General features: G+C 40.3%; 1 protein-coding gene across 2 annotated transcripts in view; it reads left to right on the top strand.

Moving 5' to 3' along the window:
* LOC111220548 (neurexin-1a) overlaps nucleotides 1-26,343 on the top strand; it is a 163,502-nt gene that overhangs the window by 102,283 nt on the left and 34,876 nt on the right. For both annotated transcript variants that reach the window (XM_022743641.1, XM_022743640.1), the window contains exons 13-14: nucleotides 19,555-19,726; nucleotides 26,088-26,177. In XM_022743641.1, the coding sequence (XP_022599362.1) occupies nucleotides 19,555-19,726; nucleotides 26,088-26,177 (262 nt within the window). The remainder of the gene's footprint in view (nucleotides 1-19,554; nucleotides 19,727-26,087; nucleotides 26,178-26,343) is intronic.

Below are 26,343 nucleotides of genomic sequence, written 5' to 3'. Positions count from 1 at the left end.
TGTGATATTGCTAAAGAAGCGCAGGGGAGTGTGCTAACATATAAAATAATATAACTTTTCATTAAAGGTGTTAAATAACCATATGGGAATGTCAATTATTGTCTTACAAGGGAAGTCATTGGATGCACTTGTGCAGCACCCACACACACACACACACACACACACACACACACACACACACACACACACACACACACACACACACACACACACACACACACACACACACACACACACACTGTTCCCTTGTGGTAATAGAATAGGCTTCTGGTTAGCAACACCTGATTGATTGGAAGAACACACACATTGCTAATGCCTTTGTACTAAAGACCCAACAGGAGGCTTAGCGTGTAATATACGGTACTCTACACGCAGCTCTTGAGATAATGAAACCCTCATCTAGAGATGTAGAGGAGGACAGATATGGAGGATGACAACAACATGACAAAGAGAAAGAGAAAAAAAAAAACTTCTAACAAGGACAAAGGGCTAAAACATCATCCAGTACATGTAGAAATGCATATTAAAGCGTGACACAATTCTTCAAGTCTTTTACAAGTGATAAGAACCATGCAACGCATTATAGTATGCATTACTCTTCCTATTATACATAGTCACGACAATGCACTCCACATCCACTTAAAAAAAGGAAGGAATTATTGCTCTCCCTTTTTTTGCAGTGTTATCAAACACTTGATTACTGCTGCACCTGTCTGCATCTGTTCAATGCAAAAGATTCACATCCCGGGTTGTCATGTTATAGAATGCTTACGTGCGTTTAAAGGTCTGAGACTGCAGTCTATTTCCAGCACCAATTCTACCACCCACCTAATTGATTGATGAGGTGTAAATGGAATAGGAGTAAAGAACGGCGTGTCAGTCGATGCTTTAGCTTTTAAAAAGAGCTGCTCGCCTTGTTGATGACATATCATGGATTGTGCATATCTGGGTGAGTTAACCCGATAGCATAGGCAGCGTATAGGTTATTCAAAAGTGCATGAGGGTACTGAGCTCATGTGGCAGCTTTTGTAGTTAGTTTAATTTCAGTGATTTCGCAGAGATTGTGAAAGAGCCAAACATGCAAGCCGGATGTCCGCACTTGCATTTGAAATGTTTTTGTTTCCTTCCTGCATACAGAATGCCCTTTAAAAGCCCTCCATTCCAATATGTCATTTCCAGTCAGTCAAATATGGCTCTTTGCGAGTAGTTATGTATTTGAATGACAATATGTCTGACTTGTTTCCTGTTGCTGGAAACTGAGGCCGGTGAAAGGCAGAAAGAATGGTGGGGTATTTGTGAGCACAGCCATGGCAGCTGTTCATTTTTCGCCTGAGTTGCTTTCAGAGAAGCCAGTTACCTTGCTGATGATAAATGCCTCTGTACGCTGAGCTGTCTCAGAACTCCAGCAGCCTTTAAACCCTGACAGCCGGCGCAGTCTCAGCCCCACAACCTCAGGCCTCCAACCTCAGCCTGTCCTTCAGTGCAACAAATCAATGGCGGCTCTCTCTCCTCCGCTCTGGCCGCCGGCTTCGTCGGCCACAGCTGCCTACGCAAAAAGCTCACTTAGTAATATGGGAGGTAATGCTCATGTGCACTGACAGGTGAGACCCCTATGACAGTGTGATGTCCCAGGGATCATCACCGAGACAACATGTGTTGCCGGGGAAGCCAGGCGTCTGTGGTTGAGAGATAGAGTAATGGGTTGTGATGGGGGAGGTATTGGAATGACTGTGATTGCTATCTGCGTGTGGACAACCAGACATCTGGCCACGATGTAATCTCTGATGGAGTGATGAAGCCGACCTTATTCCTTCAGTCCAGCCGGTTCCCTTCAGACCAACTCCTGCTGTTTGCCTTAATACCCTAAATTCCTTTTCTCTTTAGCTCCCATCTGAGTCCACCTACTCTAGACTTTTCCACCACCTCTCCTCTCCGTAATCGAGTTTTTCATCTTTCCAGCCTTCCTTTGATGTGCCTTCGTCTTTTACTCTCTAATTCACTTCTCTCATTCACTCCAGTCTCTCCTCTATGCTCTATCTTCTGCTTCTCCTCCTCTCCATCACCAGTCACTCCCTGTGAGTCAGGCACCGGGGCAGGAGATTAATGATGGTCGAGAAGCTTTGGCAGTGTCTGATTTTCTATTATCAAAACTGAACTGCTGCAGCCTGGCTGTATTTTCTGTTAGGGTGTGGTGGCGATGGCAGCTGGAATTGCTCTGTTATCAGTAAAATGAATGTGTATATCACGCAAATAAAAAAAAAAAAGAAAATCACCCAATCTGCACCTAATAAACAATCAGTTAAAGAGTGCAAAAATATAAGCTTCAGACTCCTTCTGAAATTGCTTTTCAGAAAGCAGGAGCCCACATGGACACTGTTCCTGTCACATAAATAATGTCTTCCTCAAACAACTAAGACACCTTTAGTTACAGGGCATTCATTTTTATATGCTGATTTTCAATGGTAGTTGGCTTGCAGTCATTTGGAAAAGTGTCAGCAGCTTTTCATTTCTATTTATTCCTGCCAGTTAACAGGCCTGAGCTTCAGTCTCAGCACCACTAATTACAAATTCTATCATAACACATAATTAGATTTTTTTTCAATTTATTTATTTCATTTCTTTTTAAGAAGAGTTTGTACACAGACGACAGTCATGAGTTAATATACTGTTTGTCTTAACTACACTGAACAGGGTAGTGGAAACCTTAAAGAAAGTAGTTGTCTCATGAAATATCCTGTTGAGTTGCATTATGGGAAACATACGACCCAGTGTTTTTGGTCTTTTGCCATACTAGTAACTACATGCCATGATATATGTGCCCCTGCTGATTCAATTCTGACCATTCTTTTTTTAAATGGCAAATAATAATAATTTTTTTAAAAACCTGTCGCAAAAACATAGTACTAGAAGAGGAAAAGTGTGCATGAGAGGAGAAAAGGAGAAATTGGAGGGAGGAGAAAATGCTGGACCCAGCTTATTCATGACCTTGTTTGTTTGCATATTTATCAAAGTATACAACCTTTCCCACACTCTTGCTCCAGAGTTGCACAGGTCATCTATTTGAGCAGATGAATTATGGAAGAGGATGCTAAACAGGTGAAACTTGCAGCTCCCGCTCCCTGCGAGTGTGTGTGCAAGCATGTTAGCATGCTAGTCGTATTGGTGTTGGTACTCTGGTATCATTACAGAGGCTTCTCTGCACCGTAAGGTTCAACTGCAGCTTGCAAACTTTGTGTAGGTGGCTGCTTCAACATGAGACGTGTGCGTCACATGTCTTTCTCTCTGTTTTTGAAGTCCCAGATACCTTCAAGGTAAAGGAGACTGACAAGGAAAGGATAAGAGACATGGAAAATGAGATTGAAAATGGGAGAGGGGAATTGAGTGGGAGGCAAAATCAGGAGTAAGCAAAGCGAGGAGTGGAAGAAATAGGACACAGCGAAAATCGAAGCAAAGTGATAGAGCAAAGCAGGGGGAGAAGAGTAAGAGCCTCAGGCTGAGAGGCACCAGCCCAAGTATCATAGTCAATTAACATCCCAGCCCAGCACTAATTCTCAGTTTATTTCAGACCATTAATTATGTGCACCATCAGTTCCAGCTCACTTGGCCTGACACAAGTCTTCATCACTGGGCCTTGGCCCCTATGGATCATGTTTTACCAGAGAAATAGCTGCAGTTTACATAGTCACGATGAAATGGAGATGAAAATTGTATGGATCAAAGCCCCTCTTATGACTCAAGCGAAAGAGCAAGTGATGATTTTACTAGACGCTTTATGTAAATGCTTGAAACTAAGCACTGTATTTTAGGAGATGTTTGTAGTTGGGGTGCTGCCGCAGCTCTGTGTTCTCTATGTCACCCATTACCATGGGGCTCCAGGTGAGTTATTCCAAAGGTGACAGAGATCTGGATGGTTTGCTTACATCAGTAAGGTTTGAGTAGTTATTACCTACATGTCTGGGTGGTACTCTGAGGGTAGAGGTGCCAGCAGGCCCAGAGGGGAGTCAAACCAAGGCTGTTCTTTCAGCAGGCTGAACTGTGTTCCCTCGCTCTGGACAGGTAGGAGAAATTGCCCTGCATGCAGAAAGTAGGTTAACTGTAGGGGCAAAAAAAAAAAAGAAAAAAGGAGGGCATCAGCAAATTACCTTTATTCCTTATCCTGGCCACAACTTCTGGAGAGGCCAATTCAAAAGTGCTGGGCTGCCTCAGGTTTTAAGGTGCACTGTAGTAACAGCTGACTGCCCTGCTCTAATTTCACCACCAGCAGGAGCAGCTCCTTTATGTGCCATAACCAGCAGCCCGGAAAACAACCGAGCAAAGCCCAGAAAACAGGCCACCGATTGCAAAATGTATGTGGAGTTGTAAATGAAAAACAAACAAAAAGAAGGTCAACTAAAGGAATCTGCACAATGGCTCTCTGATTATACCTTCTCAGGGAACTTTGACAGTCAGATGTGAGGTTGTAAATTCGGGTCAAACTCTCAGAAAATCAGTTGCGGAATAAAAACAAAACAAAAATACATCACTATGCAAACAAAGCCACTGGCGAGGTGACATTGTCTCATTAGAAGGTGCTAAATAACCTCAAAAATGAAAGACTGCACCCAGAGGACCACCCACTTTTCCCCCCATCAATTTCTCGTTGATGCAACCCAAGAGCCTGCCTTAATCAATTTCCTCTCATTAGAGCAGATGTAATTGGCTTCTTCATAGTACAACAATTAAAATGTGTCAATACCTCGTCTAGTTAGCGCAGCGTTACAAAGCCCGGTCCGTCTAATGATAATCAATTGATGAATATCAGATGACCAGCACAGACTACGCGAAGATGAATGAGGCGGTGGCATTAAACAGCTGTATCTCAGGGGAGAGAGAGAGATGTGTTGCCACCAGTAGCCACCACTGTACGTAGCATCAATCGATCATCAGGCACAGATGATTTAGGAGAGCCACAAACGCACAGAAACTGCAGTTTAAAAAGGTGGTACATCATTGTGGGACCTCTCTCGTCTAGCGCTGCACTGTTCACATTTTTTTTTTTTTTTTTTTTTTTTTTTTTTTTTTTTTTAAAGTGAATGTACGACACGCTGTAGCGACTGAATATGGGAAGGGAAGAGAAGCAGAGACAAGGCTGCGTCAAAAACACGCCGAACTTAGATGAAAGTGCCTGGTCAGCTCCACAGAGATGACAAACATCCAAATATCTGTCACTTGGTGTCTACTTGTCATCACCTTCCAGAGGGGCTGTCAGCACCACTGTCACTGTGTCCATTGGCAGATTTTCACCCCACACCATTTATCCCTGAGCAGGTGTTCCTTACTGCACTCACAATAAATGGCAAGGGAGAATAATTGCACAAGATCCTGAAATTGAGTGGGCTGGATGAGACTTTTTTTTTTTTTTTGCCTCCTCGAATCTTTAGAGGAAATTAATGTACAGTTACGGTGTCCCATCGTTGATTTTGATGACTGGGATCAATTTAAATCAGTGCTGATGATTGCAGTGGGAGAGTGTTAATTTGGAGAAAGGGAAGAAAAGAAAAGGAAAAAAAAAAAAGCACAGCCACTGCCATTTTATGAAAATGTATTTGGGTTCTACACTGACTCAGCTGGCTCGTAATGACAGCTCTTGGCTAGACTTGTCACCTTGCTCTGTGGCCCTAACAGGCATTTTCTTCGACACTGTAATGTCAGGCTGCCATATAGGAAAGGGGAAGGTGGGGAGGTGAATTTTAAATCTTTGCTGTGTGTGTGTGTGTGTGTGTGCAGAGGAAGCATCTTGTGAAACCAAGGAGAAAGCACCCAAACTGGAACTCACTTGGTTTGTGTACTTGAAAAAGAACAAAAAAAAAAAAAAACTACTAGATATCGATCTGAAAATGCATTTTGTTGCTCTGCATTTTGCGTCGGTCCTAAACAAAATCTTAACTTAACTGCACATTTGTGTTGGCATTCTTTATTACTGTCTCGCCCGGCAAATAACTCACCGCTTCAACTGCTTGTTAAAATGTGTTGAACCGGAGTCCAGTGGCTGCAGCAACTTGCAGCAAGTCATTAACTTATGGCAGAACAGGACAGAGCAGCTTTTGCGGGCTCTAACGGAGAAAATCACCGCTGTCTTTAGTGATCACTCAGCTGTATACTCAGCAGCCTCGATATAAATTAGATGTCAGTATAAGACAGCAGAATAGCACATCACAAAAGACTAAGACCCAATATATTTTCTAATACTCTTGGTTCTAGTAAGGTTTTTGTTGCCTAACAATCTTCTGCAGTATATCGAGGCATCCATCAGCCCGGAGATACCGGGTCAGGTTCAGTCAAAAATAGCTGCTGGACCCGGGGATAAAGACAATGATCCCATATCTCTTTAAGGTGCTCTGTGTAAGTATGGGGCTCCCGTGTGTTTTGAAAAGATATGGCGAGGAGCAGACGGGCACTTGAGGACTGTCTGTGGGAAAAACAAGACAAAAACAATTCAGTAAATATCCCATTTGCTGCAGAAATCACACATTTTCACGGTTATCCCTCGTGATGATTTGAATGTGTTTTCTTTCTGGTTTATAGCAAATCCCTTTTCTTTTCTCTCTCTCTCTCTCTTTTTTTCGAAGTGTGAAGTAGGACAGCACCATCCTGTGTGTCTGACTGTTGCTGTTAAATGATTTTTATTGTGGCCAAATAGTATAAATGAAAGCTGGAGTGAGCAATCAAAAATATGGATTGCGTGTGTTTTTGTTCTTTAACTTGGAATCAATATCAAGGTGCTTTCTTCCTACTTAAACATTGCCTTTTTTTTTATCTTTCCTTATTGCTTTTGGGGTTTTTCTGTGAAAGATATACCTTTATCTCTCTTATTAACAATTCCTATCACATCCATTCATGTGCTCAGCTTTGATTGATTGGGTTAAAATGAGATCTCACCTCAGCCGTTTGCTGTAAGGCATGCAGGCAAACAGAGAGCAACAGATATCTCTTCCCTTTTATTCCTCCCTGTCATCTGCCCCACACCCACTAAACCCTTCCGTCTGCCGGGCATTGTTCAAAATGAAAATGGGGCCCGAGAGCCGCTACAACAACAGAGTGTGGAATTACATTTTTTGAATATATTGTAAACGCAACCGTAGTCCGCTATTATCTGAAAAAAATCTAGGACGAGGTTCATCCCTCTGTGGTTTAAGTAAAGCGTAGTACACTTGTCATAACTTAACACCCCCTGTTCCACATCTTTTTTAATGTATTCCTCTTCTGAGATGAACCTACTTCAGTGTGGGAATAGGAAAATCAGTTTGAGCCATGCTAACGGTAAAAGACAGGGATGACGGCGGACATGAATAAGTGAGAGGGCACTGACAGACTCTTTTTTTTTTTTTTTCTGTGGCGTTGAAATCAAGCAGAAACAGGGGAGGGCAAAAAAAAAATGGCACAGTAATACATGGAGCTGATGGGGAATAATGTTAGAGAAGTTGAAAAAAGTCATCCATGAAATTGCTTGTTGCATCCTTTAAAACCCCTTGATTGATGGTGGCAATTTTAAAGCCTGGCAGTTTCCCAGTGCTGTGGAAGTATTAGAAACGAGTACTCCAGGGTTCTCTTAAAGGAAAAATGCACACTAAAACACTTTACCCAAGTTAAATAACAGCTATTGGCTATACTCGCTCCATTTTTCGATGTTTCGTACAGTATTTCTCCTCTTCCTGTTGATAACCAGCCAGACATCACTAGTGGCTACTACAGCTGTGAATAGGAAAAGCTTTTTTCTTTTAACAGTACATGTCTGATTCCAGCATTTTTCAGTTAGAGACATCAGATAGCATTAGTGCTGTTGCTCTCAATCTAAACTTTTAATTAAGGCTGATAATGGAAATTGCACATTGGCTAAGTTGTTGAAATTCGTTCTCAACCTTCAAAAGAATGAATTGTCCAAGATATTTTCAGCCACATGTGTTTCTTGTGACGACTGCCACGATTAGGACAACTGCTGCAATTGGATTTCTATCTTCCCCCTCATCACTATGGCAACAAGCTTAGTAACCTATAACCTCTATTCTAATCCTTTTCTTTTTTTCCTTTGTTGCAACTTTATATAATGGTTTGAAGGAAGTTTGCTCAATGAATGGCAGATAAATATATGAATATTTATACAGTCCAAAAAAAACAAACAAACAAAATTTCACTTGAATTCCACCAAACATGAAGATGATGATATAGTAAAAACACAGCTGTAATAATAAAAAGTATGTTGTCATGGGAGAAGGTAGCTCTCCTATAGCTGCTTAGAACTACAAAATAATGTATTAAATACTATGTACTTATAATGGGGGGGGGGGCTTCAGATCTGTGTGTGGTGATGTGTGTGTCCGGGCGGTGTGTAGGGAGGTGGCGCTGGGTTGGGTTTGATCCCTCTGCTTTTCATGTAGGAGATGAACTGGTCAGGGATCTCTGCTAGCTCCTTATAATAAAAAAAAACTGAATTGCATCAACAAATATCATATGAAAGGTCTAAATGATTGAAATACGAATTTCCTTTCAGTACAAAAGTTTATCAACCAGAAATAACTTGAAAAGAATTGGACTGTTTGCAAATGTTCAATAAAACCTATAAATAATGGAGATTTCTGAATATGTGATTATAATAGTTCTGCATTTGTCACATTTGGTGCAAATAATACAGGAGGGCTTCAGACATTATATTTATAATGAAAGTTCCCCTTTTTCCTCTAACTTGTTATCATGTCTGGATGCTTTTCTAAAATCAGGAGGCTCCAAGATTAATTTGTGCTGTAGATGTGACAGGCGGGAGTTTCTAGCTCCTCGTGCCAAATGTAAGATCGCTTCAATGTACCAGTTAATGGTGGTGTCAAAGACTGTTGGACGTCATCCACCGCTCTAAATCCAACAACCTGATAGTCTTATTTTGAAGTGCCTTTAGTAGAAGATTGATCTGCAGTACAGTTTGGAGGCTGCAGTGTTGTCTCACAGGTCACAGTCTTTTCATCACACCGTGTTATTTTTATTTTACAGACTGATTCAAAAAACAAACAAAAAAAACAAAAAACAACCTGTTTCTTCCTCTACGGGAACAGAAGGGCTATATTAGATGTAGAGGTTATGTAGAAGGAAAATAAAAAGTGTATGGGGAGCATATTGAATGTGTGAATTGGTAAAAATGGTACTTATGTAGGTGGAGTGCGTCAAAGTGCCCGCGCAGTGTGTGTGAGATTCAGGTGATAGTCGTTTGAGTTGCTCTTTTTTTTTTTCTTTTTTTTTTTTTTTGGAGCTGTGCTGGGAAGCTGTGCTGTGATGAACCGTCCTCGAACCCTGTCGACTCCTGGTCTGCTGTTGAGTCCCACTTTCCCTCTTCAGCGAACAACAACGGAAAGCCACGGCAGGCAGACTGACCTTACAGTTACTACATATACTCATTTTCTTTCACATTGTTTAAAAAAAGAAATAAATATTCTAAGGTTTAAAGACCTTTTTCACTCACAGCCTGTCAAAGTCAAAACTTCTCCATGTTGAAAATGGAGATATGGTGTTGGCCTAAACTTTTTTTTTTTTTTTTTTTCTGTTTAGCCAACAGTGACTGGTTATCACATAATAAGCTTAATTCTTACGCAGGTCATAATCTCAAACCAATAAGCTGTGCTGCTTTGATAACTGAATTCATTAATTACGATATGAAAGACAGAGCTGGAGAACAAATAATTGGACATTTTTACGTTTGGAGCTGGAATTGCAAAAGGCCACAATAGCAGACGGCCGTATATTGTGCCGAGCTCAGCTTCACTCTTATTATTATTTTTTTAATCTGAATGATGATGAACATCAATTCAAAGAAGATGATAAAGAAAGATGTTATAACCATTTAGTTTTGGTAAGCTTTTCTTTTTCATATTATCATTTAAGATGTCAAGATGGACTTTCATTTACCGTCCCTCCACAGTCTCTCAGCTTCGTTTCTTTTTAGCTGTTTTCCAAGACAATTTGTGGACTAATTTCCTTTTTCTTTTTTTTTTTAATTCTCAGAGGAGCAACAATGACAAGACAAGACCTCACTTTGTTATTAAAATCATGCATGTGTTGGATGGAGGGAAAGTATTAATTATATCTAAAAGCCTGGTCCTAGCGTTGTCATCAAGGATTTGTGTTACAACAACAGTCTCATTACACTGTTAAATGCAAACATAGGAGCATTAAAGAAAACGCAAAAAGATGATCAGAAACGGGAAAATCTGTGATCAAGGAGAAATCTATTTCAAAACCTCCTTGTAATGACCAACTCTAATGTATTCCCATGGTTTTGTGTGTCACGCTTTACATGTTGCGCACCAAGACGAGCAAGAACATCTAAAAAACCCCATCGCCTTTGAATCAACCGTGTTGTTGACATGAAAGTAAGAATTGGTGAGAAGAATCCATATCAAACCAGAAAACTCCGATAGAAAGTTGTTGTTGTGCTCAGGGGGGTTGATGGATAGTCAGAGCCAGTACAGACTGCTGTGCTTTGAGTAAAGCTGATTATTCCAAACTTAAAAAAGTCTCCAAAACAACATCTGTAGACAAGTGAAAAACTCCTCCTCCTCTATCTTGTCTACAGGAGTACACATATACAGTTGATATATACTGTACACAACAACTTATTAATATGGCAGAAGTTGAAGAAAGCAACACTCAGTAAAAAAAAAAAAAAAAAAAAGCGATGTTGGGAGATAAAAATCATTAATATAAAAAGTCTTACTACAGAGATGTTATATTCAAAAGTGCTTTCTCAGTATGTTTTCCGCGTGAAGAAGAAACGATAAAGTCAATGCAACTTTCACAAGGTTCTGTAGATTCCCGCAATGATGTGGATCAGGTCAGACATTGTGCAAAGTCACATGTGTCCAATCTGTTCCTTTTTGTTGCGACAGCTACTAATAACAGGATTTAAAAAGGAAATGTGATAGGAGCCAGCAGCGAGGTCTGTGTGTTTTCAAAAGACGCCAGTCGTGTGTTGATCTGCAGGACTTCAGCATGAGTTCAACACGGCAGGCCCTGCAGGAGTTTTACCTGTTCAGATGTGATGTAATCCATAACGAGTTAAAGAGGTCGGGACAATTCCTGAAAACAATTTGCACAACAGGGAATTCTGATTTATTGTGAAGCCGCTGCAGGAGGTAGATGGATTCGTTTGAGGAGTTGTTGAGTATCTCACCATACCCAGCAGTGAGCGTCTCCTCTCTGGCGCAGCTCTAGGTGCTACTGGAGAATTAGCTCTGTAGAAATCGGTCAAAATGGTTCAAGTGTCAAGTTGACACAACCTACTGACAACGATAATAGAAGCTCATCCCAAATGTTAGTCCAGCTCTCTACACAAAGTGAATTACTGTGAAGCTCCCTCTGTGAGCTACAGTGCACAAACAAAGAGGCGCTTTGCAATAACAGTATGATTTTGTTTGTCAAAATATTTTTTTTCTTTATTTATTTATTTATTTATTTTTTTGTTCAGAGAATCACCTCTCAGTATGAGAAGGAGTTGGAATTGATTTCAGATTTACACGTTCTTATTTAGATGTAATGAGGACATTTGGGGAATTTCTCATGAACATAATTTTCTTTGTAAAAAAAAAAGAAAAAAAAAGGTATTTTTAAATCTGTTGTTTTGAATTAAAAACAGTTTGGGTTTGTTTTTAACTCACTTGTATTACAACCATTTTTTTTAACACCTCCGTGCCCCTTGTGTTTGAATTTTTCATCACCAGATCTTCATGTTGCAGTGATATCATGCTAATGTGCCTCTGAGCGCAGCCTTGTCACATTGTTTTCTGTCTCAGTTTGAGCCAAAAGTCGAGAAAACTGGGAAGCATTTTGAGAGTTTAAATATTTTATGGCACTTTATACTCAGTGTGAACGTCTACTCTCCAAATAACTAGTCATTGCCTGTTTCCTGTTCCACTCTAATATGCTCATATTTACAGATTCATGACGAATCCAAATCCATGGTTGGTTCTCTTTTGCCAGTGGTGATGACACATATCCCGTGTTATAAATTCATACTTATATCAGTCACCCAAATAATTACACAATTCTAAATTGAAAACACAATGCCGCAATTATGGAAATGTGACATAATTTAGCTGAACTGTGTTAAAATTGCGATTCGGCATTACCGAGTTGAAATGTGTGTGACACCTTTTTACAAGATTAGCAAAAACCTGTCACATAATTACATGAAGAGCTCATACAGTGAGAAAACATAGTGGAACAGATCTCGGTAGAACAAGAAGGGATTGCATATTTATGAGAAACAATCCAATTATTACAAGAAAACCAGCTCAGTGAAAACCTTCAAAAGTAATAAAACCTTTTTTCCCCCACTGCGAGGAAAAGTTACACGCAAATTTGATTTTGAGACCAAACGACACCTACGTTAACATTAAGAGAATAAAATGTGTTTGATTTTGATAGGCAGGACTTACTCATCTGTTTTTGTTCCCCTGAACTAGAGATAATCTGAGTAGACACGACAAAATGTTTGTCATCGTGTGTATCCTTATCATGTTGAGTGTGTGGAAGTCTCGGTGTGAGGATTAAGGGTCAGTCATAGCATATGTTCCCTGCCTTCAGGCATATGTCCCCAGCTCTACCTGAGCTCGCTTTTATTTTATTTTATTTTTTTTTATTTTCCCATTTCTTACTGAGGTGATTGCACCACCCCCCACCCCCCACCCCTTCAAACGCTCACTTGATTATATTTGATCTGATTTACCCAGAAAGCCGTGCTGTATGAATCCTACAGATGAGGTTAGCTGGACTCTTGAGTATGCCCTGGGTGGGGGTGGGGGGGGTGGGGGGATGGCGCAGGAAGTCCTGACGGAGGAGAGGACAGAGATGAAGGTCGACTCACCCCGACTGCGCGCCAGCTGTCACAAGTGGACAGACAGGAGAATCACCTGAAACCTGAATTGATTTCTTTGAGTGAGAGAGAGAGAGAGAGAGAGAGAGAGAGAACGAAATTTCAGATATCTGTTGACCTCCCTTGATGGAATGTGTCACAGGCGGGCCGAAGATGGAGCAAGAGAAAGAGTGTAGACAGACAGCAAATGTCATTTCAGGAAATGACAAGCGGTGCCTTTTGAAAAGCGCTACTGGCCAGCTCCGGTTACAGACACTCCTGTCACATCCAGCTCAATCTGAACTTCTGGTGTTCTCGTTCCTCTATTGAGGAGAAAAAACGTATTTGTATTGTGATAATTCCCCTCCGTTTAAAAAACACTTAGCGCTTACATGTTTTCCTGCTATATCTCACAAGAAGAAGAAGAAGGAGAAGGCGCTGCTACATTCTACATTAGCATAGATTACTGTTTTCATATGATATCCCTCGTAGTAGTAAAATAGCCGCGCATCTGCTGTTATTCTCTTAGCACCTTCTTTCAAACAGCTGCTGCGGCTGGCTTGATGATTTATTAACTTGAGGTATTTGATGAGGCCTCTCCTACAGAAAGCCACTTGATAGAGTCTCCTAGCAGTGGAAACAATTTCAAGCCAACTTCACAGATAATTAGGCACTTTAGCCGGCGGACTTGATTTCGAAATAAGCTGAGCTCCCAGCGAACACACTTATACCTCAGCGCGCTGGAAATGCTCCGAGGCGATGGTGAAAGTGAAGGGGGAGGGAAACCTTGTCTAACTTTGTTTCATGTTTTCCAACGTAGTTTAAAAGTAGACTAACATGCAGCTGAGACAGCTTTTGAACCCAAGTGTTCTGACAGTAAATAAACAGTGACTAAGATATATATTTACTTATATATATATATATTTCCACCAGCACCAGATTTATAGCAGTAATACCTGCTAAATATCTACTGTACACTGGTGTGCCTGACTCTTCTCATCAGCTGTGTGGCGTTAGTCAGGGTGGTAGATTATCTCCATTTTTGCCTAAGTTGTGCAGTAATCCTTGTAATTGGTCATGTCTTGATAAATAATAAATAAAACTTAGTGTATGGAGGCAATTTGTTTATATTTCTCCAGCACCATAACTTTAACATCAGATTCGATTTAAAAAAAAAAAAAAAAATGGTTACAATAATGCAATGGTAATCAGATGTAAAGAGTATAAAAAATAATTATCCTCAGTTCTTTTATTGTGGAAGCTCTTAAAATAAAGAGTCAGGTCAAATATATCAGGCAGCATTGTTCAGAGGATGTAATGGATGAGGAAGATATAGAGTGAAAATGTTGAAAAATAAAATATTATACACTATTCTTCTCACGCTTGTAAATCAATTTCATATGTGCTCATCTGATGTTAGAGGCTTCTCTGTTTAAGGGCTCATTGCTCACTGTGCAATATGCTGAGACTAGCTTGAGATTTGCTGACAGTGTCGCCATATGTTCATTAACAGAATAGCACCGACATCTCAGACAGTGATAGGGAACCTTATGTAGAAGTGTACATATGTGCAGATTGGAATAAGCAGAGAAAAACATATGGACGCAAACTCCTTCTAGAAGCTGCACTTTATACTTATATAAGACTTAAAACTGTAGTGCAACAAACAGGTGATTAGTTTTATTTTGAAGCACGGCGTGGTAACGTATATGTATATATGTGATAAGTGACAAGTATCTATATGATAGATGGAGTTTGAACTATACAGGCCTCACTGGTTTCAGACCCACTGAATCAATATACTGCAGGTTTGTCACAGTTCGCGACATCATTAAATCGTTTTGGATATTGGGGAGTTGATGTTTTGTATGACGCTTCTATGAGGCTGAAATTTCATTTTCTGTAAAAACCACAGTCCTGCTTTTACAGTGTTCTGCCTCCAGGTTTCTTATGACTTCACTAACCTGTAAACATAACATCCGAGCGGTTGCACATGTCTGTATGTTTGTGTACCTGTAACTGCAGGTGTATGGATGAATTACAGCATCATGTACAGTAAATGGACCACCTGCTGTAAGGGGGAAAAAATCAAATCAGTTTTTCTTTCTTCTAATTATTTCTTGCCTTGTCTGTAATTTCATTAACCAAGCTTTGTTAAAAAAAAAAAAAAAAAAAAAGCAGAAGTCTGTCAGAGGTAATTAAAAGATAAGGTGAACAGTACAGTCTACTTTGCCCTAGCCACATTAAGACATTTAGCTTCTACAGTGAGAGCGTAATATCCCCTCAACATGCACACTCACATGACACACACTGAAGGCATGGCGGAGGTGCTCTCCCACCTGCCAACAGACCCCTCACAGACATGTGCACTGAAGGGAGATGTGTTGCAGTCCTGTGGCGTCGGACTGGTGAGATATGAAATGTGACGGGTGCACAATGGTTGTCAACATGAATGACTCATAAACAAGCAAAACATTAGGACAGCCTACACTGTGGTGTTCATTTTTGCAGAGATTGAAGAGGAGGCCCGACACCATCTCGAAAACCACTTCTCACTTCCTTTTTTTTTTTTTTTTTTTTTTTTTTTTTGACGTTGTTTTTACGTGGGCAGGAAAAAAAAAAAAAAAACCTCGCTCCAGTGAACCAGTCCACACGTGTGGATCATTTCGACTCAGTGTGCTTCTGTCTTGCACATGGTTGGTTTGACCCTCAAGCAGATTATGAACAACATATCATATCCTTTTCTCAAAGACGTAAAGGAATAAATATGATTTATTTATCATTTGATTTATTATTTATGCCAACACTGTTACCCAGAGGTTCTAGCAAGTTTTATCTAAACAACCTAAGCTATTGTTAAAGGAGGTCTTTTGACTGACTTGAAGCATTTAAGACACATTTGTTCAGGAAGAGAAAAAAAATTATGCTGCTCAGTGCTACTCATAATTTCAGAAAAAGACTTGGTCTGCAGAGGCTGTTTTGCGGCGTTATAGCTAGTAAAACAAGCATCTCTATGGCTGTATAATGAGCACAGATGGGGAGTTTTAAAGAGAAACTGACACCCTGAGTATTGCTGTGGCTACTCCACCCTCCAGCTGCAAGGATGAGAAGCATAAAAAAAAAAGAGCAGATTAGAGGAGAATGGTGGATCAACTTCATCAGTTAATTAAACTCTATTGCAGCTTGATGAGCAATTAATCAAGGCAGCGTGCAGAGTGTCAGGCAGGGCTGAGTTCTTCGGGTGCGGTATGTGTGCTCCGTACAGTATGTTCCCAGGGGGGCAGCCCTGTGGGGAGCAGCACTTACCAAGTGAGCAGCCCTAAAAACTGTACAGGGTGTAATGGGCTGGGTTTATGTAAGCAGCTATCAATCACTCTCTGACATAAGCCTGCACCCTATTACAGTGCCAGGATTAGGCTCCTCTCAGGGCTGAACTCACTGAGAAGCCACTTGTCTAAGTAGATTGAATTTCAGGAGATGCTGAAAAGTATTGGATTATTATTTAGAGGAAAATATTATTGGTGTTTAAAGCAAATGCCGGCACCATCTCAAAAGGCAGAGGCAATAAGTTAATCACGTTAATATGGGAGAAAGATGGGCTCTAAGCATGTCAAAAATGTAACTCTGAATATTCTCAGCCTTTAAGATTTAGGTCTTATCTTTCATCTGACATCTGACTCCCTAAATCTGATGGTTTAGTTTTTATCCTTTGTCTGTTACCCTCTTTCATCTACCTCTTCATCTCTTTCAAGACTGTGAAGTAGGCTTTTTTTTATGCTATGGAAATTCGAGTTGGCAGTTTGTGACTAAATGCAGTAAATTTATTAACGAGGCCATGGGGAACATTAAAAGTCAATTGAAGGAGGCTATTAAAAGCAGGATTTTAATTGGGTTGGTCCCTCCACTAAACCTTTTTTTTTTTTTTCTGTGTCTCTTTTTTTTTTTTTTTTTCTCCAAGAGCAATGATACTAAAAAAGTTCTCAGTTAATGTGTTCACTGTGTGCTAGTCCTTGAAAGAAAGTTCCCTATATGTCATGTTAAATTTGACTTCATATTCAAGTGTCAGTAATATAGAGGATTGTGTGAAAATCATGTGTTGTGTGTTGTGAGATCTGACGTGTCTGCTGCTTCTTATACTGAGGCGCTGCTGTCCCCATGGCTCTAGCTGAGGAGTTTCAAGAGGGCCGGCTTACAATTAACACGAGCTTTTACTACAGCACCAGTGTCTAAAGATCAACCTCTCACCCCATTCACATCTGAAAACCTGACACGAGCTGTAGCCGTCTGCTTTTCAGCTTTTGTTGATGAGTGTTTATGCCTCGGGCAGTCGGTAAATTGTGTTAGTACTGTTGCTTTAATGCATCATCTTATATAATCTGTTGAAATTACATTACAAAGCATACAATTGTCCTAGTTTTGGTAACATGGTGTGACACATTACAAATGGTTTTAATTGCACTTTAGCTTCTGGCTCTTGAAACATGCTCAACTCATTCTGCACTTTAAGGGAACTGGGCTCTTTGTGTGTGTGTGTGTGTGTGTGTGTGTGTGTGTGTGTGTGTGTGTGTGCGCGCGCCCGCGCGTGTGTGTGTGGGGGGGGGGGTTGAAAAGAGTCAGTTTGTGCATATCGGAGAGTTAGAGAGAGAGAGAGAGACAGAGAGAGATGGAGATGCAATGTACTATTTGCTGTGCTGACTGGATAATGACATGCAGAGTGCTGCGCTGCTACAGGAGGTTGAGCCTCCAACCAGATGCTCCTTTCACTGCAGCTCATAAGCCAAGAAAGAAAGAGAGAGTGTGTGTTTGTGTGTGTGTGTGTGTGTGTGTGTGTGTGTGTGTGTGTGTGTGTGTGTGTGTGTGTGTGTGTGTGTGTGAGAGAGAGAGAGAGAGGCTGCACCAACATTTGCAATCATCTGAGCTGGATTAAGCAGTAGGATTCAGGGGCTTCGATCGTGTGCTGTAAAAAGAAGCTTATTAACGTAGATACCAATCACATGTGGATCTGAGGAGACTCAGGCTCAGCTGGGTTCACACTTCCTATGAGACAGTCTCTTTATGTTTCCATGTTTATGTTTTTATCTAATGACGTCAGGGTACAGTGAAATTTAAGGATTCAGTCTCACACAAACTCCTCAGATTTTCCTGATATCCTCTCAGCAAGCTCTGAAGCTACCTTGAAAGTGATGACACGGGTGTGTCTACAGTATTTTGAATGAGAGCCAAAAGGGTATTGGGTGTAGGTGTGAATGTGTTTGTGATGGATGAACAGCTGAACCAGAAAAAAAAAAAGAAATAAAAATGTGTGTGTTTATTGCTCTTTAATGGACCAGATAGCAGCAATACACAGATGGCCATAACAGGTACATAACACTGGAGCTAAGGCGGATACGCTTGACCATGACCATTAACTAAAGGATTTATTTAACGGATGTTATGAACCCAATAAAGGACACAGTATGCCGATTTGTGCTGTTATAATGTTTTTACAAAGTTTTCAAAGAGAGCACAGAAATTCCGGGAGCAATACGCAAACATATACGTATGTTAAATGTTGCTCCCGGTCCAAACCATTCATCCATACAGTCATCTGCCTTATGGGCAACCCAGCAGGTCTTGCAGTTAGATTTTTTTGTACATTGCATATACAAAAAAAAAAAAAAAAGTTGTGATAAGGAGTGTTGCTCAGGGATAGCATAAGCTGCTATGTGTTCCTCTAAGGGGTGACACATGTAAACACCATGGGACAGCAACACTAGATAAAAAGAGAAAAAAATTATACTGATGACATCATGTGCAATGTCCTTATGTTTTCTCGTTTCACAATGTTTCTTTCAAGTCTTTTTTAAAGAGTAAATAAAAAAAACAAAACACAACTCTGTGGCTTTTCTGACTTACATCACATTAAAATCGGTAACTCTTGTTCATGTAATTACTGTATATCAAAACAAATACCGTTTACAGTAAGTTTAGTATCTGGTGGATGTCAGTGTAAACCCTCCGGACCCGTCCTTCTGATGGGAAAAGCATGTTATGTTTAAAATGGGCTCCAGGCCAAAACGCAGTGGCCATATGGTTTCTTTCATTAAGCTGGTGGTCCACTATAAAAGGCGCAGTCCAGCTAATGCAGAGTGAATGCTGTCTAGAAAAGTTTGTATAATTCAATTATGTCATCAATGCCATTTCCTTTACTGTAACTTGAAATAAATATTTAATCTACACGAACAAAATAATGTGTCTCTAAAATAGATGTTTGCTCAAATCAAGTTATCATGAAAGTATGTGGGTGTATTTTGGGACTGTAGAAAAATCACTGGTTTCTTTGACTTAAAGAAAAATTGCAACATATTTTCTGTTTTAATTAATTAAGTATATTTTTATTGGAATAATCCACATAATAATCCATTTAAATAAACCAAATCGCACAATAGAACAACAACATGTATTCTATTCCATTGTTAATGTTCCAACCATTCTTTATTCTTGAACCAAGAGCTGGGACCGCACTGGATATAACACATTAACACATTTTTGACTCCTAATACTTTCCTGTTGTTTTCTTTCTGTTGAGATGCAGAATAAAGTGAATTAATTTTCATACGGTCTCTTAGCAACACTGGGCTTTTCAAAGCAGTGATGTCCATCGTCTTTAAGACCTTTTCTTTCCTGTGTTCTTGTCTTTCCAGGAAAAAGGGAACATTGCCGTTGTATTTAATGTCGGAACAGATGACATTAACATTGAGGAGACATCAAAGTTTGTAAATGACGGAAAGTACCATATAGTGAAGTTTACGAGGAGTGGGGGTAATGCCACTCTGCAGGTGGATGACCTGCCAGTCATTGAGCGCTACCCCACAGGTGAGTCACCCACTCTGCCTTTAATTACATCTGCTGCTGCTTAAAGGCCATAAAATGACCGAGAGATTATCAAGCCAACTATTAAAGCCTTATTTGTCAGGATGTTTTTATGTTGACTTGGCATGTGCTTTAATTGCTTTTTATGTTTCTGTTTCCAGCAGCTGTTGAGAATAATACCAGTGTTGTTGAGTTTTTTTCTCATCTCCAGCATTTATCACTTTACATTAATCAATGCTGTTAAACAACCTGGCTATATGCAAATAGGTCGCACTTAAGAAATCCCATAGTCTAAAATAAACCTGCATGAAAGGGCAACCGCCCACCCTGTCTACACCTGCTTTATATTCCCCATATACATGAGTAATCCACCCACAGCATATGTTCACAGTAAGTCAAATCAATAGGCTATTTACAGACAAATTACCACTTTTATTGTGGCAAGTAATTGTGTGCCAGTTCAGTATTTATTTCTCTGCCAATACAGTAGATTGATTGAATTAAGGCAGGCGGGCAGACAAACCTGTAATAACACAGTCAAACTAAATGAAAACCTGAATTAATCTGACGCTCGCTCAGAATTTAATCCCAGGTGATCAGATATAGTACAGCAGCTGTTTTTTTTAACCGTGACAGTTCACTTTTACATTCATCATTTCCACAGCACACACCACAGCTACTCATAGACAAAAACTGAAGCTGGATTAATTTTCTTTGCCATTAGTGTCACTACTAATAATTTCATTTGTGTAGCACTTTTCGTAAACACACTTTACAAGACCGTAGAAGATGAATTCACTAATTACTGCCCTGTGTAATGAGCATTTAGTAATTGAAAAAGCATAATATATTTAATAATTACTCCTTTGTATGACCTGAACACTTGTACTGGTGCTTTCTTGTAAAGTGTAGTGGTAGCTGATAACTTTGTCTGCGGAAGGGGAGATTCATTATGGGGAAAATGCAACCCCCGTGTTATTTGCTGGGGGAAAATATGAAGTAATCTCCTGTCGGAAATGGAAAACAACTCAGCAACACTGATATGTTTCTGTAAAATGTCAAGATGTTAGTAGTATGATGGCTCTTCAAGAGAATTTAAATGCCACCGCTTGTGTTGTTGGAATTGTTAACTTTTCTAACTGCTTAAAGGCTTTGACAAAAGCTATAGGAGATTAAAGGAGTGTGAATGTGTCCGTTCAAAGCGCAAACACCAAAAGTCCACAAGATTAAAAGCCGCAGCTCCAAATCAAAAACATTTGTTATATTCTGAACATGCATAAAAGGACTGGGCAATGGGACAAGCAGAAGACATATTCAACCTGCCCGCCCTCCCACCCTTTCTGCATAATGTTTGGTGACCTTTTTAGCTATGACCAGTGCATTCATCCAAATGAAAGAGGGTTTTATGACTGGGACTCAATCCTCGCTGCTTGCCTCAGGTGACAAAGGGAAGCTAATGGCTTTTGACATGTGGTGGACATGGCAGAATGCACAGCAGGGTTAAATGCCTGGATGCTAGCATCTCAATCTTCATACAGCAAATACCCTCAGTCCCCAAAACACCTTTGATACATGCAGATGTGCTGGTGCTGCTCATGACCTGGGTGAAGTCACTGAAAAAGGTATTTTTAATCGTTCATTGTACTATTTAATGCCCAGCAATGGAAAACGGATCACAGAATATTTCACGTTGTTAACGCAGATCTGCATATTTGGAACATGTTTGGGGTCAAATGTAGAAAAAGAAATATGATAAATATAAGATGAATTTTGACTTGACTTACGATAAGTGCTGAGTTATAAATGCTGCAGGGAAAAAGTGACCCACCACATCCCCACCAATCATGCGACGAAGCTAAGTCCAGCTACCTTATTAGGCTCGTTGCAGACTAATTACATCTAATCACAATCACTCTACAGCTCCTCCCCCTCCCCCACCCCACCCCCCAGCATACAAAGCCATTATTCTCTCAGCTCGCCTGTAGTTTGATTAGTATCCATGTATGCCTCTAACGCACTCATAATAGCAGCCCTCAGCCACTCTTAGGCCACTCACAGATCAACAGTGATTATAATAAGAGTAGACAGCAAAGATAAAAATGATGGCTGGAGAGTGAGAAAGACAGAGAGGAGGAGATTATATGGGAGGGAGCAATCATTCTCAAAGCAAGGAAATAATTGCTTCACCAGGGCCTATACTGCTGCCCTCGTAATCTCATTAAAAAGGCTCGTACTGCATACTTATGGGCCATTAAAAGTCTTTAGCACAATTATTAGAATCTAAAATGCAAAAACGCACACGCAGAGACATAACCAGCCCTTTCTATTTGTTGTAGTTTCGTCCTCTTTCCTTTATTCTCGCCCCGCTTTCATTCTGCGTCGCACACAAAAGGCCGGGCAGCAACAAAAAATTCAGCCCCTTCTCCCGAGTCTTGGCCATGGAAGTAATACCATCACAATGGTGCTGCCAGGCCCGCAGGGTACAGTGCAGTATCCTATCGGAGCACCCAATGAACACACGCCGCACACAAAGATAATGGAGAGGTCCCTGGCCTTATTCTTTTACTGTTATCAGAGCGTGGTGCACTTACAGAGCTCTCTGTCTCTCACTCCACTCCCCTCAGCTCTCACTTCCCTCTTTTTCTGTCCTTTCTCCTTTATCTGTCCAACCCTGCCCCCTATGTCGATCTCCCCCACCGTCCCCCTGTCCTGTTTTTCCACCTTGCGGTGCAGAGTCTGATTTGTGGGATACAAGAGGAGGAGGGTTAGCTTTATCCATCAAAGCTCCGTCCTACCTCCTCTGGTTTCCCCTCTGTTCTATCCATGAGCCGCTTCAGCCTATTGTGCGAGCAATCATCATTGAGCATGCTTAAAAAATGGTGCAATGACTGCCACAGCCAGAGTATAGGGAAAAAAAAAAAGGGCGAGCAGAATAATAAAAATAATAGTGAGATTTGTGTATGTCCCTCCTTTTTAATTCTCCCAGCTCCATGAACAGAGGAAGCATTTGCATATTTGTTCATTTAATGTGGCGAGTGTCCTAGGGCTTGTAATGAGATAAATCCCCCACCTTATCTGACCACTTTATTAACAAAAAAAGAAAACAAATGAGTGAGGGCAAAGCGGGTCGGCTGGGACGGCTCAGCTGAATCGCTGCTGTCTGGCGGAGGAGATAAGCCAGACTGTCCCATACCAAACCAAATCATCACTCGGCAGCAGTCACAGGCTCCGCTCACAGGCAGGATGAATGGGCTCTGCTACTGCATCGAAGCCCAGGGGATAGCATTGTTTAACACTCCGGTGTCCCACAGTTGGGATCAATACATGATCAGACCTTGATTATATCCACACTTAATTAACCTCAGTATAAGCATAGACTGAGTCTACCACGGGGTGCAGAGCCAAACAGATAAAGAGCTACTGTCTTTGAAAATGGAGCATGTTCTTGCACAAAAGTAGAGGATTTTAGCACAGTGGCACGCTGTGTGTGAGGAGAAGTGTGTGTGTGTGTTTGCTCTGTTTGTGAGCGCCTGCCCGCCTGGCTCTCCTATGTGTCTTTTCTGTTCGTTTCCTTGTCCTCTTCTTCAATAAATTGTCGTCATTGTTACAAAATTACGATAGCAGCATCGGGAGAAACACAAAAGCTGTCATTTTAACCGAAAACTACAAGACATCCACAACATGTTCATATATTGTGACTCTCAAGAAACCAGCAGGCATTTATAGAACAGAATTTGCACAAATTAATGGTATATATATATATATATATATATATATATCCAGTCCTCATCGTCCTCCCAACAGTTCTAGGCTAACTGTTCCCCAGAGCCCAGTTTGATTTTGACCTCTCCTCAGATGAGGTATCACAGTAGCAGGAAACAGAGAGGTGACATAACTAACACCCCATGACTGACAAATGGAGGTGACAGGAATTAACAAAGCCCATGAATGCTCCATGACAACAGCAATTAATGGATTATTCATTAATTTAACACATTCAGAATATAAGGAAGTGCAGCTGCGTGTGCGCCTGCTTGTTTGGTTAGTCATTTGTTTGTGTGTAATTCTTCTCCTATCGTGCACAGCACTAAGGCGAATTATGTGGTGCAGAGCTCCAGCAGCCCCGCATGAGGGAAATACAGTGTGTGTGCAGCACCAGGCGGTATAGAGGCGTTACATAAGCCGAAAGCACCTGGAGGCTGGTGCGTTTTGCATCCACATACCTGAAAGTAGCTTAGTGGATTTCTAACTGCTGCATAAATTAAATTTATTGCTCAGTAATTTTAAGTTACAACAACACTGTCCAGCCACAGAGTCTTAGTCTTAGTGATATTCAGATTTTTTTTTTTTCTTATTGCCAACAAATCACATGAAAGGACCAAACCCAACAATGAATTGATCCTACTAACAGGTATTGTCTGTGTAACCAAAGCCTGATCTAGCTTATTCCTCTGTGCCACAGAGCCCCATTGTTGTCTCAACACAGAAATGAGCCACACTGTTGCACTGGCTCACACATTCTGTCATTATGATGAACGTGGACTCTGTGGTTTATTTTGATTCAATCACACCCTACACCGTGCTGCCAGAGGACCAAATGTGTATTAATCCGCAGGTGAAAACAAGTCCCCAACAAATGCACTATTTTTTCCCGTTTGAGTGACGTATATATCATTAAGCATTTATTTAAAAATGTATGTAGTTATGACCCATTGTTAAAGACAGAGACAAGGCTTGGGACTCTTTGCATGAGTTATGTTGACAGTTTCAAATGCACAGAATGCCGCCAGCCTCGTCCTTTAACGCCATCATCAATCAGTAGAAGTGTAAGTACACATGAATGTACAAGTGAGTATAAGTCCATGTCCATTGCAGCTGATTTGTTGCCGAAAGGTACAGTGTCACTTCAGATGGCTAGACGTTGTTTCGGAAGTGTGGCTCCAACATTGGGAGATCTATATCAAATAATATACGCTGTGTCCCTGTGTGGCTTTGTTGTAATGCAGAATGTATCTTTCTGCGTCAATGTTGGGGGAGAAATGTTTCACTAAATCTCCTTCACGAGCCTTTGTGCTCCAACTTGGCACAATCAACTGCAGCCAAATTCCATGAGCTGTACAGACAAGCTTTAAACCCTTTTCTGTGTAGCTGATCCTCTACAGTAATTCAAGCTGATGCGATTAAAAAATGTCTTTTTATGCGTCTTTTTTACCTCTAAGACCTTTCATCAGACCAACTGTGCATCTGTTACAAGGTTACCTCCTTTCTTTCATGTCTGCGCGATCCTTTCCTCTTGGAAGCTATTCTCCACTGAATCGTTGTTAGCTACCTGATCTTTTATCTGCCAGAACTGAATTAATATAGTTGATGGGACAAACATTGTCAATCTGCCGGAAGAAAGGATCGGACTGAATTCAATCTCAGCAGACAATACCAGGGGAAAAGCACTCAGAAACAGTGCCACTTTGCTGATAGTCTTCTGCTCTGGAAAGGTTATTGGCCTCGGCAAAAGGGTGATGCAGAGTTTGCCCTCATTAATGCCAAAGTGCCCCTCCAATGTTGAAATGGGTTTTTTTTTTTTTGTAGCTGCTCTTTCTCCCTCCGGACTCTTATTTGGTTTATTCTCTGAATCCTGTTGAGGAACTACTTTTTCATTGACTCTCACCTCATCAGTGCACAATGTTTAGAGAGTCAAACTCATGACTTTTCTTCCTTTACGACTTGTAGCTTTTGTCAAAGCCGTTTTTATGAAAGTTTCTTCATTGAATGTATATCTACCCTGACATTGTCTTCTGACTAGATGCTCTGAATGTATACTGTGTTAATTGTTGTATTGCATTTAGCTTATTATTTCATGTCAATTAGGCTATTTATAAATGGGGTTGGCATTTGTAATATGTTAAAGTTAAATTGTTTTATCCTTTAAACCATAAAAGGTTGATTCCACAATAAATTTAAATGATGTTCTTTTTGAAAATGTATATAACTAGTTTAAAAGCCAGTTAAAAAGCTATAGAGGGTCAAGACAAAGGGGATGGAAATATTTGGGTAAAGATTTTGTAATGGAAATGTATAAAGTTGTGATTTGGGTTGGTTTATAACATAGTTCTATTAACCTAGATGAAACATTTCCGTGCTAGTTCACTTATTTTCAATTAATATAGGCCTAATTTGTTGGCTAAAATAAAATAAAATGAGTGACGTTTGTTCAAATAATGTTTCAGTAAATATTGTTTTTTTAAATATACAAAAAGTTTTAAATATAAAAACCTTGTGCAGTTGTATAGCTCCAGCATTAAGTATGAACATTTAACCTTTGACCTTACAGATTGTAACCAATGAAATGTCTCTTTAAACTTTAAAGGCAACAATGATAACGAACGCCTGGCGATTGCTAGACAGCGAATCCCATACCGACTTGGTCGAGTAGTTGACGAATGGCTACTCGACAAAGGTAAAATCACTGATTAAAATTTCAGATAAAATAATTTGATCATAACCAAGTTGTAGCACTATTTTGTAAATAATAAACCTAAAAAATAAATGTTCAGTTAAACTTTAAAAACAAAATGATTTGAACAGTTAAATTTAGTTTGTAGTGTTTCATACTTTTCATAATA

This window comes from Seriola dumerili, unplaced genomic scaffold (assembly GCF_002260705.1).
Source record: "Seriola dumerili isolate Sdu_G_001 unplaced genomic scaffold, Sdu_1.0 BDQW01000073.1, whole genome shotgun sequence".
Lineage (NCBI taxonomy): Eukaryota > Metazoa > Chordata > Actinopteri > Carangiformes > Carangidae > Seriola > Seriola dumerili.
Note: the sequence above shows the minus strand (reverse complement) of the source record. Positions and strands in the feature narration are given on the sequence as shown.